Below are 22675 nucleotides of genomic sequence, written 5' to 3'. Positions count from 1 at the left end.
CACTACAAATTCTAGAGATGAATGATATATATAGTTGAACACCACAAATTGTAGGGATGAATGGTGTATGGAATGGAACACCACAAATTCTAGGGGTGAATGGTGTATAGAGTGGAACACGACAGATTCTAGAGATGAATGATATATAGAGTTGAACACCACAAATTCTAGGGATGAATGGTGTATAGAATGGAACACTACAAATTCTAGAGATGAATGGTGTATAGAGTGGAACACCACAAATTCTAGGGATGAATGGTGTATAGAATGGAACACCAGAAATTCTAGAGATGAATGATAAATAGAGTGGAACACCATAAATTCTAGGGATGAATGGTGTATAGTGTGGAACACCACAGATTCTAGAGATGAATGATATATAGAGTGGAACACCACAAATTCTAGAGATGAATGATATATAGAGTTGAACACCACAAATTCTAGGGATGAATGGTGTATAGAATGGAACACTACAAATTCTAGAGATGAATGGTGTATAGAGTGGAACACCACAAATTCTAGAGATGAATGGTTTATAGAGTGGAACACCACAAATTCTAGAAATGAATGATGTAAAGAGTGGAACACCACAGATTCTAGAGATGAATGGTGTGTAGAGTGGAACACCACAGATTCTAGAGATGAATGATGTATAGAGTGGAACACCACAGATTCTAGCGATGAATGATGTATAGAGTGGAACACAACAGATTCTAGTGACGAATGATGTATAGAGTGTGAACACCACAGATTCTAAAGATGAATGATGTATAGAATGGAACACCACAGATTATAGAGGTGAGTGGTGTATAGAGTGGAACACCACAGATTCTAGTGATGAATGGTTTATAGAGTGGAACAGCACAGATTCTAGAGATGAATGGTGTATAGAGAGGAACACCACAAATTCTAGCGATGAATGGTGTATAGAGTGGAAAACCACAGATTCTAAAGGTGAATGGTTTAAAGAGTTGAACACCACCCATTCTAGAGATAAATGGTGTATAGAGTGGAACACCACAAATTTTAGAGATGAATGATATATAGAGTTGAACACGACAAATTCTAGGGATGAATGATATATATATAGTTGAACACCACAAATTCTAGGGATGAATGGTGTATAGAGTGGAACACCACAATTTCTAGGGCTGAATGGTGTACAGAATGAAATACCACATATTCTAGAGATGAATGATATATAGAGTTGAACACCACAAATTCTAGAGATGAATGGTGTATAGAATGGAACACCACAAATTCTAGAGATGAATGGTGTATAGAGTGGAACACCACAAATTCTAGGGATGAATGGTGTATGGAATGGAACACCACAAATTCTAGGGATGAATGGTGTATAGAATGGAACACCACAAATTCTAGGGATGAATAGTATATAGAGTTGAACACCACAGATTCTAGAGATGAAGGGTGTATAGAATAGAACACCACAAATTATAGGGATGAATGATGTATAAAATGGAACACCACAGATTCTAGAGATGAATGATATATCGAGTTGAACACCACAAACTCTAGCGATGAATGGTGTATAGAATGGAACACCACAAATTCTAGAGATGAATGATATATAGCGTTGAACACTACAGATTCTAGAGATGAATTATGTATAGAGTGGAACACCACAGATTCTAGGGATGAATGGTGTATAGAATGGAACACCACAAATTCTAGAGATGAATGGTTTATAGAGTGGAACACCACAAATTCTAGAAATGAATGATATATAGAGTTGAACACCACAAATTCTAGGGATGAATGGTGTATAGAATGGAACACCATAAATTCTAGAAATGAATGATGTATAGAGTGGAACACCATAAATTCTAGGGATGAATGATAAATAGAGTGGAACACCATAAATTCTAGGGATGAATGGTGTATAGTGTGGAACACCACAAATTCTAGAAATGAATGATGTATAGAGTGGAACACCACAGATTCTAGAGATGAATGGTATAGAGTGGAACACCACAAATTCTAGAGATGAATGGTTTATAGAGTGGAAAACCACAGATTCTAAAGGTGAATGGTTTAAAGAGTTGAACACCACCCATTCTAGAGATAAATGGTGTATAGAGTGGAACACCACAAATTTTAGAGATGAATGATATATAGAGTTGAACACGACAAATTCTAGGGATGAATGATATATATATAGTTGAACACCACAAATTCTAGGGATGAATGGTGTATAGAGTGGAACACCACAATTTCTAGGGCTGAATGGTGTACAGAATGAAATACCACATATTCTAGAGATGAATGATATATAGAGTTGAACACCACAAATTCTAGAGATGAATGGTGTATAGAATGGAACACCACAAATTCTAGAGATGAATGGTGTATAGAGTGGAACACCACAAATTCTAGGGATGAATGGTGTATGGAATGGAACACCACAAATTCTAGGGATGAATGGTGTATAGAATGGAACACCACAAATTCTAGGGATGAATAGTATATAGAGTTGAACACCACAGATTCTAGAGATGAAGGGTGTATAGAATAGAACACCACAAATTATAGGGATGAATGATGTATAAAATGGAACACCACAGATTCTAGAGATGAATGATATATCGAGTTGAACACCACAAACTCTAGCGATGAATGGTGTATAGAATGGAACACCACAAATTCTAGAGATGAATGATATATAGCGTTGAACACTACAGATTCTAGAGATGAATTATGTATAGAATGGAACACCACAGATTCTAGGGATGAATGGTGTATAGAATGGAACACCACAAATTCTAGAGATGAATGGTTTATAGAGTGGAACACCACAAATTCTAGAAATGAATGATATATAGAGTTGAACACCACAAATTCTAGGGATGAATGGTGTATAGAATGGAACACCATAAATTCTAGAAATGAATGATGTATAGAGTGGAACACCATAAATTCTAGGGATGAATGATAAATAGAGTGGAACACCATAAATTCTAGGGATGAATGGTGTATAGTGTGGAACACCACAAATTCTAGAAATGAATGATGTATAGAGTGGAACACCACAGATTCTAGAGATGAATGGTATAGAGTGGAACACCACAAATTCTAGAGATGAATGGTTTATAGAGTGGAAAACCACAGATTCTAAAGGTGAATGGTTTAAAGAGTTGAACACCACCCATTCTAGAGATAAATGGTGTATAGAGTGGAACACCACAAATTTTAGAGATGAATGATATATAGAGTTGAACACGACAAATTCTAGGGATGAATGATGTATATATAGTTGAACACCACAAATTCTAGGGATGAATGGTGTATAGAGTGGAACACCACAATTTCTAGGGCTGAATGGTGTACAGAATGAAATACCACATATTCTAGAGATGAATGATATATAGAGTTGAACACCACAAATTCTAGAGATGAATGGTGTATAGAATGGAACACCACAAATTCTAGAGATGAATGGTGTATAGAGTGGAACACCACAAATTCTAGGGATGAATGGTGTATGGAATGGAACACCACAAATTCTAGGGATGAATGGTGTATAGAATGGAACACCACAAATTCTAGGGATGAATAGTATATAGAGTTGAACACCACAGATTCTAGAGATGAAGGGTGTATAGAATAGAACACCACAAATTATAGGGATGAATGATGTATACAATGGAACACCACAGATTCTAGAGATGAATGATATATCGAGTTGAACACCACAAACTCTAGCGATGAATGGTGTATAGAATGGAACACCACAAATTCTAGAGATGAATGATATATAGCGTTGAACACTACAGATTCTAGAGATGAATTATGTATAGAGTGGAATACCACAGATTCTAGGGATGAATGGTGTATAGAATGGAACACCACAAATTCTAGAGATGAATGATATATAGAGTTGAACACCACAAATTCTAGGGATGAATGGTGTATAGAATGGAACACCATAAATTCTAGAAATGAATGATGTATAGAGTGGAACACCATAAATTCTAGGGATGAATGATAAATAGAGTGGAACACCATAAATTCTAGGGATGAATGGTGTATAGTGTGGAACACCACAAATTCTAGAAATGAATGATGTATAGAGTGGAACACCACAGATTCTAGAGATGAATGGTATAGAGTGGAACACCACAAATTCTAGAGATGAATGGTGTATAGAGTGACACAGCACAGATTCTAGAGATGAATGGTTTATAGAGTGGAACACAACAGATTCTAATGATGAATGGTTTAAAGAGTGGAACACCATAGATTCTAGAGATAAATGATGTATGGAGTGGAACACCACAGATTCTAATGATGAATGGTGTGTAGAGTGGAACACCACAAATTCTAGAGATGAATGGTGTAGAGTGGAACACCACAAATTCTAGAGATGAATGGTTTATAGAGTGGAACACCACAGATTCTAGAGATGAATGGTGTAGAGTGGAACACCACAAATTCTAGAGATGAATGGTTTATAGAGTGGAACACCACAAATTCTAGAGATGAATGGTTTATAGAATGGAACACCACAAATTCTAGAGATGAATGGTTTATAGAATGGAACACTACAGATTATAGAGGTGAGTGGTGTATAGAGTGGAACACCACAAATTCTAGAGATTCAGGATAGTGATCGTCTATGAGAAGTGTGCTAACAGCACCTCCTTTTTTTTTTCCCTCATGAGGCAGTCAATATATACTTTGTGACCAGCTGTGAGGCTACTCGACTGGAATTGTCAGTACGTTTGAGAAATCCTGTGATGCTACGTCCAGTTGTATGGGCAGTCTGTGAATCTACACGTTACCCCCTGGATATAGATAAGTTTCGGTTGAGTCAATACAGGAAGACAGACTTTCTTGCTTCAAGTGATGGCCCTGGTGTGTGCATTGGTTGGGTTCCCCATGATGAAATGTCAAAATAAGCTAGCTCGTCATCTCTCACATCTATTAAAAATATGTTCGGGTAATGAGAGCGAAAGAAATTGGTAATTTCTGTGATTGTGGTTGTCTCACTTTCTGCAGTATCAGCCTCATCGGATCTTTTAGCAAGGTAATTGACACCAGTGTGGTGTGGTGTTGAAACTGAAATTTGTATCAGTGTTCAACAGAGGGCCTACTGGTTCTCAGCAATATACGGCTAATTGTAACAAAATGAATAATACTTTGTGGCGAGTAGATCATTGTATAGGTATAGCACACTGCGCTAGGTTGGCTGTTAAAACATGAAGGAAAATGGACATTCAGTAGAAGCCTTGGGAAACTGCCTTGTCTAACACATTGGATATTGTACCACAGCCACCTTGCCGTGCATGACACTAAGCAAACTTTGAAAAACTTGGCATTTTCTAGTTCAACAATTGTAGTTACATGGCTCTGGTGTACCCCAACCAGAAACAGGAAGCCCATTAGTGTGTTAACTATGGTTTATCCATTCCCCTGCAAACTTTATGGGATGTCCTGGAATTCAAAAGCCTTCCGAAGATGTTCAGATCTCACTTGGTTCTGACCTAAGCGATCTGTTAACATGCATGACAGTCAAATACAGTCTCCATGGAAATGGTTTTGGCACCTGTGTTGGTAAATGATCGCAGTCAATGGATATCCACCCGTCTTGGGGTCCTCCTGGGACTCTTAAGAGTCAATATTAATTTGCAATTCCACCGACCTCAAAGCAGGTGTCGCAGCCTGTCTGATGCAGCACTATTCAATTGGTAGGCTGGTAAAACAGCATTAATCTACTTTAGTGAGCGTCCCAGGCATAACTGTGGTGGTGTTATTTCCTGCATTGATAGTCCCTTGTGAAACTATTTACCATGCCACAATGCAGCACAGCTTTCTTAAATAGTTGCCGCTACCACAGCAGCCAGATTCCAGTTTTGACATACTAAGCATGGATTATCTTTGGTACATGAATGGTACAGAAAACGAACAGATCACCATTGCACCCTTTAAGATACCTAGTATCATTTTCACAAAAGATGCACACATTTACTCCAAGCGCAACAGTGATATAGCAACAGTCACCACATGCAAACATTTCCAGAAACTACATTTCAAAATAATAAAATCTGAAACTGTAGAATTAATCTGGTTTACAGGAAATATTGACATCGTATTGAACAAACTTCAAAGCAAATGATATATTTTAGGGACGTCAAAAGATCGATGTCGGATAAAAAACTTATTTGCTTTAGTTTGGGGGTGGGGGTTTTGACCTCAAAAAGTTTCCATCCTACAAAAACGATTTTATTTTTTAATGAAGTCAAAAAAAAAATGGAGTATTTGTAGATTGTTTTTTTTTTCTATCCAATCATGGACAAAAATAAACGAAAATGAAAAAAAACATCCAAGACAATAAAATGGTTTGGTCAGAGTATAAATATGCACGTCAAATGAGGTCAATTTCAGGGCATGGACCTAAAACCAACTGCTATGCCATACTACTGTCCGATTATAAACTTTTATTTAATGGTGAATGTAGTCTGACACCATGATCAATATTTATCGATTAAGTTTCAGTGGGGGTGGGGGGGGGGTTTGAGAAAAAAACTAAAGGAATTTAGTTTTTTATCCTACATTGAACTTTTGATGTTGTCCCTTATTAATGACCTAAATTGTTTCCAACTAGAACTGGTTACTTAGGGATGCCAGTCTTCCCAGCCCACTTGTTTTTTCAACACCCGGGGGTGAATTTGGATGGTAAAGACCAGAGTTTCAATCAATAATAAAATATTGAATGATGCATAGCAAGTTTGACCAATAGTGGACCACTAGATTCTACACAGTAGAGTAGGAGTGGGGTTACGGTTAGGACAACAGCACACATCTATAACCCCTTCCCAGTCCATAAAAAAAAAAAGATCAGTATTGTTAATGCCAACAAATTTAAAACAAAATATTTATTAGTTTTTATCACATTTGTAAATCCTCACCAGATACTAAATCGGTCAAAACATGGACATGCTAAAGGTAGAAAACATGGAATTTTCGATATGCAATGAGGAATAATCTGTTGACTATTTCCATTAGTTCATTATGCAAGGGTGACCGTGTAATTCTATACAACCTTGCGTGTTTACGTATTGACCAATCATGGCACAGAATCTTGTGTGTTTTGGCATATTGAGGGTGGAACATCACAGATTCTAGGCATTAGTTGTGTGTATACTATAGATCACCACATAGATTTTAGGCATTAGTGGAGTGTAGAACACCACATATTCCAGGTATTAGTGGCATGCATAAAGAGTGGAACACTAGACAGAATATTAAGCTACTTTTCTTGATAGATTGTCCAAGTCACCTTTATTTGTATATGGAAAATTCATTACCAAATATCAATACACATGGGAAGCTTATTGATCAAAACAGGACATGCTATGGTATGTAGTAGCGAGCCCTCAATATACAACAAAAGTATTCCCTCCATGGTTTATTTGGAATGCATAATTTTTCGATATTATATACATGTCATGTGATCATATCTGAATGCCAACATTCTTAACATGGATCTCGATATCGAAGATTGTACAATTTTAATTGATGGATTACTTTATTACATTTTTTTTAAAAACAGGAAGTGAATATTTTGGGAATGGTTAATCTTTAGCAGTGATTTGTCTAATGTTCACAATACCACCTTAAGGTACAACAGAAACAAAGTAATTACACAATTAAACACCTGAGGGTGCTGTACTGCAACATAAGAAGTCCCAGATATGCTCAAAAATTTAGTGCAACATTCTGAATAACTACAATAGTCTAATTTGCACAGAAAATAATGCCAAAAATGTAAAAAAAATTATCATCACAAAAAATATACAATTATGCCTTCTCAAATTTAGTTCCCTCGATAAAGACAATTCTTGCAAAAACAGATGTTACTATGGTAGCTGTACTGAAGATAGGGGAACATTATCCATTTCTAAACATCCTTGGTGTTTATCACATGCGTAACCATGGGGACAACAGTGTTCACCACCATCACAAGAGACAGCCTATAAAAAGAATAACAAATATGATGTCAAAAATTTAATTTTTTTAACAACATTGTATATAAAATCTATATCTCATAACTAGGATTACATTTTTCCTAAAACAATTTAGTGAGCGCACTATTTCTTACTGTACTAATGCCTAGGTGTGATGTTAGTAATATGGTATTATGTAGCCTAGAACTATTGTGGAGTTTCACTCACTATTTCTTACTGTACTAATGTCTAGGTATGATGTTAGTAATATCGCATTATGTAGCCTAGAACTATTGTGGAGTTTCACTCACTATTTCTTACTGTACTAATGTCTAGGTATGATGTTAGTAATATCGCATTATGTAGCCTAGAACTATTGTGGAGTTTCACTCACTATTTCTTACTGTACTAATGTCTAGGTATGATGTTAGTAATATCGCATTATGTAGCCTAGAACTATTGTGGAGTTTCACTCACTACCCGGTATTTCTTACTGTACTAATGCCTAGGTATGATGTTAGTAATATCGCATTATGTAGCCTAGAACTATTGTGGAGTTTCACTCACTATTTCTTACTGTACTAATGCCTAGGTATGATGTTAGTAATATCGCATTATGTAGCCTAGAACTATTGTGGAGTTTCACTCACTATTTCTTACTGTACTAATGCCTAGGTATGATGTTAGTAATATCGCATTATGTAGCCTAGAACTATTGCCTATTGGGGAGTTTCACTCACTATTTCTTACTGTACATACTAATGTCTAGGTATGATGTTAGTAATATCGCATTATGTAGCCTAGAACTATTGTGGAGTTTCACTCACTATTTCTTACTGTACTAATGCCTAGGTATGATGTTAGTAATATCGCATTATGTAGCCTAGAACTATTGCCCATTGTGGAGTTTCACTCACTATTTCTTACTGTACTAATGTCTAGGTATGATGTTAGTAATATGGTATTATGTAGCTTAGAACTGTTGTGGAGTTTCACTCACTATTTCTTACTGTACTAACTGTGCCTAGGTACGATGATAATTATGAATAGTCACCGGTAATGACAGTAAAGTTGAAAAGTATTATCAATCATCTGTAAATTTCATTTTATCTGAAATAAACAACTCCCTGGCTCCTTTCCCTTACACTACTCTTAACATTTCATAGCAAACAGAGAATGCATAAATCTGAATGGGTAATAAGATATTACTGGCATAGTTCCCAGGTTCCAATAAAATACACACAATGCATCAGCAAGCAGATTTGAAAAACCATGTTTTCATGGCATCTTGAGATTCAAACTTGGGAAGTCACAAACATGAAAATTTAAAATAACTTACATTTGGCATAGGACAGCAGTTATATTGTCCAGAGGTTGTAGCTGTGCAAGTCTGCCCACTCAGACAACCTGTCAGACCATCTGGACAAACATCCACATAATCTATAAGTGTAGGGATTTTCTCCATCCATGGAATAGATATGATGGATTTGCGAACACACTTTCCAGATGGCATGTCACATGTCAAATAATCTGGACAGCAGTGTATCTTATCCTCGCAACAAATAGCCTGAAAAAATATGAACAATGAATATTGATTCATATAAGGGGTATAGACCAGGATGAACAGTTGTACATGTCTATCAAAACATTTAACCTCTTCTTTGCAGAGGAGGCACTTGTAACACTACAGCATAACACACTGCATAATAGTCACCTGACATCCATACTTACATGTTCTAATGGACAGCAGGCATACTTGTCAGATGGCAACTGACAACATGTCGTTTTATCAGGACATTTTGCCTTGTCAGGGCAGGTAACCAGATCAACCAGACCTTCTGAACTCTTCACCCAGGGCAACATATTAATTGATGCCTTTTGACACGTTCCTTCCTTGGTATTACAAGTATAACCTTTAGGACAACAATGTAGACCATCGTTGCAGCAGACAGCATCAAGATATGGGCAGCAGCCATAGTCCCCAGTAGGCAGTTTACAGCATGTACTACCACTAGGACACTCTGAACCATCCTGGCACTTTACGTTACCAGACATCGGAATAGAATTGTGTTTCTTTAACCAGGGTATGGCGTCATCTCCTTTCTGACATGATCCTCCTGCCGTGTCACATTTGTAGCCATTAGGACAACAGTGTTGGTGATCATCACAACATACAGCCTAGTTAGAAATAATTAATGATGAAACAAACTGGTTTATCTGAAGTAATTTAGTTTAATGTAAATATAAAGATGGAAACTTGTAAAAATACAGAAAATTAAAAAGCATTGAACTTTGATATTTTGTGAAGTGAAAAGGGCAAGGAAACTTTGTCCATGGAAACGATAACTTGGTCATCAAACCCTATTCTGACAACAATTTTAAAATAAAAATCCATATAATTGTTGATATTTGTAAATGTACATGCATTGTGGGTGATAACTGAGGGAGTTGTGTCCAACTAAACTATAATAAAACTTGGTTGAGTAAGGTATAGGTAAATACAGTGGAATGGTAAAGAAAAAGTGACAAATAACGAAGCTGAATATAGAATGGTAGTGAACTTGCCATGCTAAACGCTAATTGGTCAAAAGTTTTCTACTTGACATTGTATCAAGGAATAAAGTTGTTTCTCGGGTTCACAAATGAACACGGAAATGACTTGAACAGCTATAGCTGTGCGTTTGCCAACCAGTTCTTTCTTTGGACTTTTAAGTGGCCATTTAACCAAACTTGTGTGTGTTAGCCGTGTCCATTCAACTCACCTTTGGTAAAGGACAGCATCCATATTGACCACTGGCTAATATACAACATGTGCTCCCATCTGGACACTCAGACTGACCATCTGGGCACATCACTGACTCTACCTAATAAAATAAATTGAAATTTAAAAAAATTCAAGTTTCATGAACAAGTATACGAAGCCAATAGCGCTAGGTTTAATTTTTTTGTGAAAACTGAAAAGGATTGAATGTGCGATTCTATTTAAGAAGACAAAAAAGTCATGCAGTACAAACTACACTAGAACAAGTCATTGAAAATGACACAGTCCCCCTAAATTTTTGAAAGTTCTCTTTGTGCTCGTCATATTAAAGCAAAGGGTTGTCGCGAGCGTGTCCTTGAAACTTGAGTTCCAAGTGGCGTATACGACAGATTGTTTATTTACATCAAAACGAATTCCTTGTAGTAGTAATATGGCCCAAAATAAAAACAGCCGTTACTCTGCCATCTTTGATCTGATTATGAACCACACTGATATGTATGATGTATGTGCCAAATACGAATAAAAATGATACATAAATTGTGGAAATATAGTAGTAAGGCCAAAAAGTCAGATGGCTGCCAATCGGCCATCCTTGACCAGATTTTGAAACAAATTGTCATGGACATGCATCCTAACATGTATAAAGTACATGTATGTGCCAAATGAATGAAAACTGACAGAGCACGTCCAAGATACTGCATAAAAAAACAAAAACAAGATGCCTGCCAGTCGACGATCTTTGATCCAATTGCGAAATAAATCGTCATGGACATGTATCCTAACATGTATAATCTATGTACCAAGTTTGAATGACAACTGACAAAGCATGTCCAAAATGCAACATTTTCAAAAAACAAGATGGCTGCCAGTTGGCCATTTTGAATTGAATCGCTAAACCACTGCATGTGCATATGTCCCACATAAAGTACTAGGCACATACAAAGAATGAGCGGAATCGGTCCAAGGGATTCTGAGATATGACTCTGGACGGAGGCACGGACGGAGGGCATGGACGGAGACACGGAGGGCATGGACGGACGGACGGACACCGAATTGTATGTCCCTGTTTTCGGACTTCGTCAGAACGGGGACTAAAAAAGATAGAGATTAAACCCTAACAATTTTTTTTTCACTTATTCACTCTTACATTGCCTTGCATACGGTATTTACTTTAGGCACACACTGGAAGCAACAAACCCATGTAAATGTGACCATGAACTCAAATAGCAGTTACTAATTGTAAAAGCTCATGCATGTACATTAACAAAATAATATAAACCAGTTTGTTGATTTAAGTATCTGGGCATTTGCACCGCCTGACAACAGCTGCCGAAAACTCAGAAAACCTTACTTCCGGACTAATTGTTGAGACTAACAGTATCACAAGAATACCTCATATGCAACATTACAATTTGGATTGCTGCAAGGTTGGTATGTGCCTTTTTTTGACTTCAACTGTTTTCACCAACGCGTCGACTGGCATTCCACAACAGCTCACACAGAGCCCATAGAAATGCATTGTACAATGGTTCGCATCCGAGCAATGTAGAACGTTTGGTGACGTAGCACCCCCCTCCTCCCAGGAACATTCACAATATAATATTTACATGATCACAAATGTAACAGATTTATTTATACAATTCTCAACTTTCATTGACCTACTTTGTGGGTGTATTTAGCCGAGACACGTTCCAACATCGGCAAGTTAATATCTCCATTAAGACAGCGGCTATCCTTACACGTATAGTCTTTGGGACAGCAGTGAATTTTGTCATCACAACAAACCGCCTGTATCATTTAGAAGAAAAACAAATTTGTTGCCATGGGAAAAAATTCAAAAATAAATTTGAAGAGGCTAATAGAATGCAGATGAACAATATCCTATATCCCAACAATTCCATCTTCGATTTTAGATACACTGAACATTACGGCACCTAACTACAAACATAATCATGATGTTAAAAAACTTACATCAGGCACCGGACAACATCCATATAAATCTCTGTGTACTGAACAACAAGTCATCTGTGAGGGGCATTCCTGTTTACCACCAGGGCATACAACAACTTCAACATTCTGAAATGATGCAAGACATTAATTACTCAACCAATGTACATGTATAAACAGTTTACCAAAGAAAGAATGCAAGAGCAAGTTACAGAAATTAACAGTCATGGATTCTCAGTAATAGGGCTATCATATATGCAGGACTTAGACATTGCAAATGATATATGGATAGATAGACCGAGACTAATAGCTCCACAGACAAACATGACATGGAAACTTAGGACAGACAGACAATGCCACCAATTCATAACAAGAGCATCAAGTACCTTATCTATAGGAACAGCTGGAGCATGTTCAACCCATGGGAGTATTATGTTAGCAAGGTAACAGGAACCATCTGACAAACTACATTTATAACCATTTGGACAGCAGTGTTGTTCATCTGCACAACAGACTGCTTTGGCTAAAGGACAGCCTCCAAAACCTCCAGTAGACACTGGACAACATGTACAGCCATCCATGCAGATTGACTGATCTGGACAGACAATGCTTTGTGTGGACAATGACTGCAAATATACACATGAATGATTGATGTAGTCATGTACAATAGAGGTACACCTGTACAATTGCATTATTATACCAGTCATGAAATAGATCATGCAAATGAGGTAAATCTGTACTTGGATAAAAACTCATTTTGGGACAATTAAGCATCATCATGGATTGTATGAATATTAATACTTAGCAGGGAATATGCTAATTATTTTCAGTGATTCTGAAGGTTGGTGAATGTTTCAAAAAACAATACAGTACAAGATGAGCTATTGACAATTGAGATATCAGCTATAAGGTATGTGTATGGAGTGGGTTATGGAGATATTGACAATTGAGATATCAGTTTATAAGGTATGTGTATGGAGTGGGTTATGGAGATATTGACAATTGAGATATCAGTTTATAAGGCATGTGTATGGAGTGGGTTATGGAGATATTGACAATTGAGATATCAGTTTATAAGGTATGTGTATGGAGTGGGTTATGGAGATATTGACAATTGAGATATCAGTTATAAGGTATGTGTATGGAGTGGTTTATGGAGATATTGACAATTGAGATATCAGTTTATAAGGTATGTGTATGGAGTGGTTTATGGAGATATTGACAATTGAGATATCAGTTTATAAGGTATGTGTATGGAGTGGTTTATGGAGATATTGACAATTGAGACATCAGTTTATAAGGTATGTGTGTGTATGGAGTGGGTTATGGAGATATTGACAATTGAGATATCAGTTTATAAGGTATGTGTATGGAGTGGTTTATGGAGATATTGACAATTGAGATATCAGTTTATAAGGTATGTGTATGGAGTGGGTTATGGAGATATTGACAATTGAGATATCAGTTTATAAGGTATGTGTATGGAGTGGGTTATGGAGATATTGACAATTGAGATATCAGTTATAAGGCATGTGTATGGAGTGGGTTATGGAGATATTGACAATTGAGATATCAGTTTATAAGGCATGTGTATGGAGTGGTTTATGGAGATATTGACAATTGAGACATCAGTTTATACGGTATGTGTATGGAGTGGTTTATGGAGATATTGACAATTGAGATATCAGTTTATAAGGTATGTGTGTGTATGGAGTGGGTTATGGAGATATTGACAATTGAGATATCAGTTTATAAGGTATGTGTATGGAGTGGTTTATGGAGATATTGACAATTGAGATATCAGTTTATAAGGTATGTGTATGGAGTGGGTTATGGAGATATTGACAATTGAGATATCAGTTTATAAGGTATGTGTATGGAGTGGGTTATGGAGATATTGACAATTGAGATATCAGTTTATAAGGTATGTGTATGGAGTGGGTTATGGAGATATTGACAATTGAGATATCAGTTTATAAGGTATGTGTATGGAGTGGGTTATGGAGATATTGACAATTGAGATATCAGTTATAAGGCATGTGTATGGAGTGGTTTATGGAGATATTGACAATTGAGATATCAGTTTATAAGGTATGTGTATGGAGTGGGTTATGGAGATATTGACAATTGAGATATCAGTTATAAGGCATGTGTATGGAGTGGTTTATGGAGATATTGACAATTGAGATATCAGTTTATAAGGTATGTGTATGGAGTGGGTTATGGAGATATTGACAATTGAGATATCAGTTATAAGGTATGTGTGTGTATGGAGTGGTTTATGGAGATATTGACAATTGAGATATCAGTTATAAGGCATGTGTATGGAGTGGGTTATGGAGATATTGACAATTGAGATATCAGTTATAAGGCATGTGTATGGAGTGGGTTATGGAGATATTGACAATTGAGATATCAGTTATAAGGTATGTGTATGGAGTGGTTTATGGAGATATTGACAATTGAGATATCAGTTTATAAGGTATGTGTATGGAGTGGGTTATGGAGATATTGACAATTGAGATATCAGTTATAAGGCATGTGTATGGAGTGGTTTATGGAGATATTGACAATTGAGATATCAGTTTATAAGGTATGTGTATGGAGTGGTTTATGGAGATATTGACAATTGAGATATCAGTTATAAGGCATGTGTATGGAGTGGTTTATGGAGATATTGACAATTGAGATATCAGTTATAAGGCATGTGTATGGAGTGGTTTATGGAGATATTGACAATTGAGATATCAGTTATAAGGCATGTGTATGGAGTGGTTTATGGAGATATTGACAATTGAGATATCAGTTATAAGGCATGTGTATGGAGTGGGTTATGGAGATATTGACAATTGAGATATCAGTTATAAGGTATGTGTATGGAGTGGTTTATGGAGATATTGACAATTGAGATATCAGTTTATAAGGTATGTGTATGGAGTGGGTTATGGAGATATTGACAATTGAGATATCAGTTATAAGGCATGTGTATGGAGTGGTTTATGGAGATATTGACAATTGAGATATCAGTTTATAAGGTATGTGTATGGAGTGGTTTATGGAGATATTGACAATTGAGATATCAGTTTATAAGGTATGTGTATGGAGTGGTTTATGGAGATATTGACAATTGAGATATCAGTTTATAAGGTATGTGTATGGAGTGGTTTATGGAGATATTGACAATTGAGATATCAGTTTATAAGGTATGTGTGTGTATGGAGTGGTTTATGGAGATATTGACAATTGAGATATCAGTTTATAAGGTATGTGTATGGAGTGGGTTATGGAGATATTGACAATTGAGATATCAGTTTATAAGGTATGTGTATGGAGTGGGTTATGGAGATATTGACAATTGAGATATCAGTTTATAAGGTATGCGTATGGAGTGGTTTATGGAGATATTGACAATTGAGATATCAGTTTATAAGGTATGTGTATGGAGTGGTTTATGGAGATATTGACAATTGAGATATCAGTTTATAAGGTATGTGTATGGAGTGGGTTATGGAGATATTGACAATTGAGATATCAGTTATAAGGCATGTGTATGGAGTGGGTTATGGAGATATTGACAATTGAGATATCAGTTTATAAGGTATGTGTATGGAGTGGGTTATGGAGATATTGACAATTGAGATATCAGTTTATAAGGTATGTGTATGGAGTGGGTTATGGAGATATTGACAATTGAGATATCAGTTATAAGGCATGTGTATGGAGTGGGTTATGGAGATATTGACAATTGAGATATCAGTTTATAAGGTATGTGTATGGAGTGGTTTATGGAGATATTGACAATTGAGATATCAGTTATAAGGCATGTGTATGGAGTGGGTTATGGAGATATTGACAATTGAGATATCAGTTTATAAGGTATGTGTATGGAGTGGTTTATGGAGATATTGACAATTGAGATATCAGTTATAAGGTATGTGTATGGAGTGGGTTATGGAGATATTGACAATTGAGATATCAGTTATAAGGTATGTGTATGGAGTGGTTTATGGAGATATTGACAATTGAGATATCAGTTTATAAGGTATGTGTATGGAGTGGGTTATGGAGATATTGACAATTGAGATATCAGTTATAAGGCATGTGTATGGAGTGGGTTATGGAGATATTGACAATTGAGATATCAGTTTATAAGGTATGTGTATGGAGTGGTTTATGGAGATATTGACAATTGAGATATCAGTTATAAGGTATGTGTATGGAGTGGGTTATGGAGATATTGACAATTGAGATATCAGTTATAAGGTATGTGTATGGAGTGGTTTATGGAGATATTGACAATTGAGATATCAGTTTATACGGTATGTGTATGGAGTGGGTTATGGAGATATTGACAATTGAGACATCAGTTTATACGGTATGTGTATGGAGTGGGTTATGGAGATATTGACAATTGAGATATCAGTTTATACGGTATGTGTATGGAGTGGGTTATGGAGATATTGACAATTGAGATATCAGTTATAAGGTACGTGTATGGAGTGGTTTTTAGTGTCAAAGTATTAAAGCTGTATTATCTGAAAAACATTTGAACTTATAAAATGAGCCAGTAATTGGAATCTACAGTTACAGCATGCAAGAGTTATACATGTCAGAAATTGAACGATATATTTTTTTATGTGCAATACCTTAAATGCCAACACGCAATGCTGTTTCAAATCTAGCTTTAGGACAAGCTAAAGACAACAGGCCATTTTTGCTTAGAGTCAGTGGCAATGAATGCTATGAAATCTTGTATAACATTTAGAAAGAAAAAGACAACTTGAGAAGTGGATGTTCAAGCACGTCTCAACTTTTTTTCTTATTAGAGAGACATCAGTTTCACATGCCATTCAATTGACTTGATGTCCTATGCTGCTGAAAATGCATGGCGATGTTTGCTTACACTTTCTGACCCAGATATCATGGGAATACTGCAACTGTTGTATTTGGTATGTGGCACATACTACTTCATACACCAAATTCCACAAAATATATCTAGTAAATTCAATCACTCACTGCATATCAAAAACCTACAAGTTAATTACTGCTTTATGAATCCATTCAATGTAACTTATTTTGAATTGTCAATTTTGGTTACCTTAAGGTAGCATACACCAATGCAATTTAGCTAATTGTTCAATCTTAAAAGTACGCAGTCGTGTGAGTAGAAATATTGCAGCACAATTCTCACATTTAGCACATTTAAACAATGATTCTTTGTCACAATATTTTAATACATTTTTATACTACTTCAAACTTTATTAATCAATTTTACGGAAGTACTGCAGAGAAATTTTTTTTGTAATTTTTTGTTGTTTTTCAGATGGATTGATACGCATGTGTTATTTCATTGTGTACCTATGTGACATGAACAAAGGAAATAACAGTCGCAGTCTGATGTGAAGTGTTACACCTAACTCATAATGTAACATACCTGAGCCATGGTTTTCTTCATTAGGGGCAATCCTAAAGACCCTTTAATACACTTTGTTTGTTGTAAATCACATGTAAATCCTTGTGGACAACAATGTTGTTGATCAACACAACAAACGGCATCTGGAAATGGACAACAACCAAACAAACCACTTGCTTCTTCACAACACGTATTCCCGTCAGGGCACTTCTGCTTGCCTCCTTTACATGTGACATCATTAACACTAGAGATGACATCATTAACACTAGAGATGACATCATTAACACTAGAGATGACATCATTAACACTAGAGATGACATCAACATTTCTTAATGCCAATGTTTTCTTGACCCATGGCATACTGAAGTCACCCTTATTACATTTACCCTGAGAAACATCACATGTTGTACCACTAGGACAGCAATGTAGACCATCAGAGCAGCATACAGCCTGAAAATAATCACGATATACTGTAAAACCATCTATTTTCATAGTCTAGTTTCAATTTCTGTTACTATGCAACTCGCATTAATTTCAGAGTGCATGACCGGCGAAGGTATGGAACATGATCCGCATCTTTTCAATTCTGCTATTTTTTCACGATGAATCCCGATGTTGCAATACTGAAGTAATCCATATTTCTTTTGAGTAGCAGTTTTAGAAACGCCAAAAATGTGAAACCTGGTCATTGAACATAGTTTTACTATTCCGAATAATAGTGTGAACGAGCAAACTATTCTTCAAAATGACTTGTTGGCAACCGTGAAAAGTTTGAATATTTCCTCCACCCTCAGTTTACCTTTCGAAAATTGCAAATCAACAGCTTTAGGGAATAAAATCACTTTTTTTGTCGATCAGATCGCATTTCAACATCGCGGTAATTCACTTCTGCATTGCGCTGAAAAAATTACTTCGTCAATAATCGGACAACTTTGTCTGTATGACGCAGCATTTTGATTGGTTAACGAAAGACGTGATCCGTTAAGTCAAACAAGCAGCCTGACGGCTGAGATAGCTCCGCTGTTAGCAATGCACATTTCAATGAAAGAACAGAAGATATCATTAGAAAATGAACAATATGTATGTATAGTATCAAAGCAATGGGACTTGCTGTTTTCAACAAGAATTTAATCAAAGAAAGCCGAGAAAGAACTCCCATGTGCTGAGAGTATTGGAGACACATTAGGTAAATATAATTTGAAATTACTTAGCTGAAAACTAATTATGCAAATTAGAAAATTAACATGAACAGATTTGATTGTAAAACTAATGAGGTCTGCGCAATGCAACAAAAACTCTATGTACCAAGTTTAATTGAAATGTGATTAGAACCAAAAATATTATGATTTATTATGCTAATTGGGGAAATAATATGAACAGAGTTTTACCCCAAACTAATTAGGTTTGTACATTGTCCTAGAGCATCTTTGTACTACGTTTCATTAAAATGGAAATTAGTACTTTAGATATCAGTGTGAAAGCTTAAAATTGGTTAATTATGCAAATTGGGTAATTAATATGTACAGATTTTAACCCACAATTATCCAGGTCTGTCTATTGTCCTACAGCATCCATGTATAAACATTCATTGATATATGATGATTACCGTAAAAACCCGCAAATAAGCGCCACCCTCAATTAAGAGCCACTCAGTGAAAATTTGTTACATTTGACCCTCCATTAAGAGCCACCAAGAGTTGAGTGGTTTTGTCAATAAGAACCCAGAAATAAGTGCCAGCCACCCGGTTGTTTACAATCAGGCAGACACCGAGCTTATCGCGCCTCACTTCCACCTGCATTGTTTATTACCCCACAGAAGGTGTGAGACAACTAAAGATTATCCCCATAACTTGCCTGATGTCCTGTGTAATTGAGAACGGAAGAATGATAGACGAAAGAAATGCACTGAGAGCGTGAATGTGACTGTCAACTTGTCCATTTTATATTTCTGACACACAATCGACCAATTCACAAACTATTCATAGTAACTACTAGTATGTTTTTTGCCGAAACACCGAAGGACACGTTGAGATATTCATTGTCAATGTTGTCTTTATAACCAAGTAAAGAATGTCACGATTTTAGAACGCCTTTATCGGAAAATCGGAGGTATCGAAAATACATTCTCAGACGGACCGGAACAGGAAGTCAGCAGAAAACAAAAGATTTTTTCCTTAGCGTGGGGGGAATTTGGTTAGCGTGGGGGAAAACAGAAGTGTTAATCCGGTCATGGCAACGTTTGAGGGATCGGGACGTAGCTCCGACTGTGAGAATGTAATGATTACGCAGCCCACTCTCGCTGATCGTGATTTTGGGTTATTTTTTGCATTTTATTTGAGACGTTCGTTTTTGGATGATTCAAGACAAAATGTTCAGGGAAGTAACAAAATAACTTGCATTAGTTTGGAGAGGACTCTCTTGCCGAAAATAATCAAAATTGAAGTCTAATGGATTAGTTCCACAAACTTGTGCGATCAACTTGTCTTACAGCAAAGTGAAGTCTACGTGACCCACCTGACCCAAATATTTAAATTAGCTATTTGTGAGAATTGAAAATATTGAAAATGCCTTGTAACAGGCCTGGGCTTTCATGAATGATTTCGTCTCTCCGATTGGTCACAGGAAATTATTTTTAATACATGTAATTGTTACTTTCTCGGTATTGTTTCGTATTTGGTTATATAGGGGTGGGGCTATAGTTTGACCCTGTTTGCGTAGACTGAAGTACGTGAATATCATTATAAGCTGGCTTGATTATGAAACAGGAAATATAAACCAAAGCTGTACTGTCAGATGTCTAGCGCAATTAAAACAATGCCCAAGTACCCAAGCTGTACAAATCCATAGAAAAACGTGTTTTTATTTATTGTTTTTGCCATAAATACAAGTGATTGGGCATCATTTTTATCATTCGTTCCATGCTTCCTTTGCAAGTACATGTGTATGTCCTCTCCTGTCGCTGCTGGTCAGATCAATTCTATTCGAAACTATTTTATATTGTCACCAAATCAACCACCACGCCAGCCACAGCCACGCAAGTTATTCCCAGTTTTCAAGAAAAAAGTTTGCCGTACCAAACTTGGTAAACAATTGTACAAGTGATTCGAGTGTTGGGTCAGACACTGAGAGTGCTACCAAATCCGACTTTAGGCATCGCTACACATTGTCAGTGAAACGTCGAATCGTTGTATTTATTTGACATTTGTTATTCCCATAACAGTATTTTTACAGAATAAATTAATTGCAATGATACATCATTAATAATTACTTGTCTGTTTTGGTTGTGTGTGTGTTTGCCTATCCCCTTCCCTATTTCACAATGAAAAAGTTTGATGACCCTGGTTTAAGAGCCACTGGCTACAGGGTTGTCAACACGTTACCTCAAATAAGCACCACCCAGAAATGAAAGTGTTACAAAGTGGCTCTTATTTGAGGGTTTTTAAGGTAGTACCTGAGATATCAGTGTGAAAGTTGGAAATTGGTTAATTATGCAAATTAGGTGATTAATATGCACAAATATTTACCAAAAACTAACTGGGTCTCTGCATAATTTTAGATTCATTGAAATGTGATGATTAGTACTTTAGATATCAGTAGAAAAGCTGAAAATTAATTATGCAAATTAGGTAATTAATATGCACAATTATTTACCCTGAAACTAATCAGGTCTCTGCATAGTCCTAAAGGATCTATGTACCAAGTTTCATTGAAATGCGATGATTAGTACTTGAGATATCTGTGGAAAAGCTGAAAATTAACTAATTATGCAAATTAGGTGATTAATATGCACAAATATTTATCCGAAACAATCAATCTCTGCATAGTCCTTGAGTATGTAAGTACCAAGTTTCATTGAAATGTAATGCTCACTACTTATATCAAAAGCTGAAAATTAATTATGCAAATTAGGTAATTACATGTACTGATATTACCATAAAAGCTATCAGGTCTGTGCAGTGTCATATGACATCTATGTACCAAGTTTCATTGAAATGTGATGATTAGTACTTGAGATATCAGTGGAAAAACCGAAAATTGACTAATCATTATGCAAATTAGGTAATTAGTATCCACGGATTATTACCAAAAACTAATTAAAACCTAGCATTAGTTCAGAAAATCTATGTACCAAGTTTCATCAAAATCCAATGAGTGGTTGTTTAGATATCAGTGGAACAGTCATGGAACCACTAAAAAATAGCTAATTATCATGCAAATTAGGTAATTAATAGGCACGGATTTTTACCAAAAACTAATCAAATCTGCGCATATGTTCAGAGCATCTATGTACCAAGTTTCATCAAAATCCAATGAGTGGTACTTTAGATATCAGTGGAACAGTCATAGAACAGCTAAAAATCAGCTAATTATCATGCAAATTAGGTAATTAACGAGCATGGATTTTTACCAAAACCTAATCAAATCTGCGCATTGGCCCAGAGCATCTATGCACCAAGTTTCATCAAAAACCGATGTATGGTTCTTGAGATAGCAGTGGAACACGCATACACACATACACACACACACACACACACACACATACAGATACAGACACACTAACTGCAAAGACTCCCATTTTGTGCTTTG

The 22675-nt window shown here is 36.2% G+C and overlaps 1 protein-coding gene across 3 annotated transcripts in view; it reads right to left on the bottom strand.

Annotated features, from left to right (window-relative positions):
- Window positions 1-6864: 6864 nt before the first annotated feature.
- LOC100366380 (progranulin-like) overlaps window positions 6865-22675 on the bottom strand; it is a 31713-nt gene continuing 15902 nt past the window's right edge. The window contains exons 9-16 of one of the 3 annotated variants that reach the window (XM_085501527.1): window positions 18339-18538; window positions 18110-18317; window positions 12700-12804; window positions 12391-12516; window positions 10730-10831; window positions 9699-10145; window positions 9307-9534; window positions 6865-7994 (exon numbers count right to left, since the gene is read on the bottom strand). In XM_085501527.1, the coding sequence (XP_085357653.1) occupies window positions 7881-7994; window positions 9307-9534; window positions 9699-10145; window positions 10730-10831; window positions 12391-12516; window positions 12700-12804; window positions 18110-18317; window positions 18339-18538 (1530 nt within the window). In that variant the 3' untranslated portion in view covers window positions 6865-7880. Of the gene's footprint in view, window positions 7995-9306; window positions 9535-9698; window positions 10146-10729; window positions 10832-12390; window positions 12517-12699; window positions 12805-18109; window positions 18539-22675 lie in introns of all 3 variants that reach the window. The other 2 variants (XM_085501526.1, XM_085501528.1) reach the window with 2 other exon arrangements.

This window comes from Saccoglossus kowalevskii, chromosome 7, assembly GCF_978046115.1.
Source record: "Saccoglossus kowalevskii chromosome 7, keSacKowa6.1, whole genome shotgun sequence".
Classification (NCBI taxonomy): domain Eukaryota; kingdom Metazoa; phylum Hemichordata; class Enteropneusta; family Harrimaniidae; genus Saccoglossus; species Saccoglossus kowalevskii.
The sequence above is the reverse complement of the archived record's forward strand: the minus strand, read 5'-3'. Positions and strand labels throughout refer to the sequence as shown.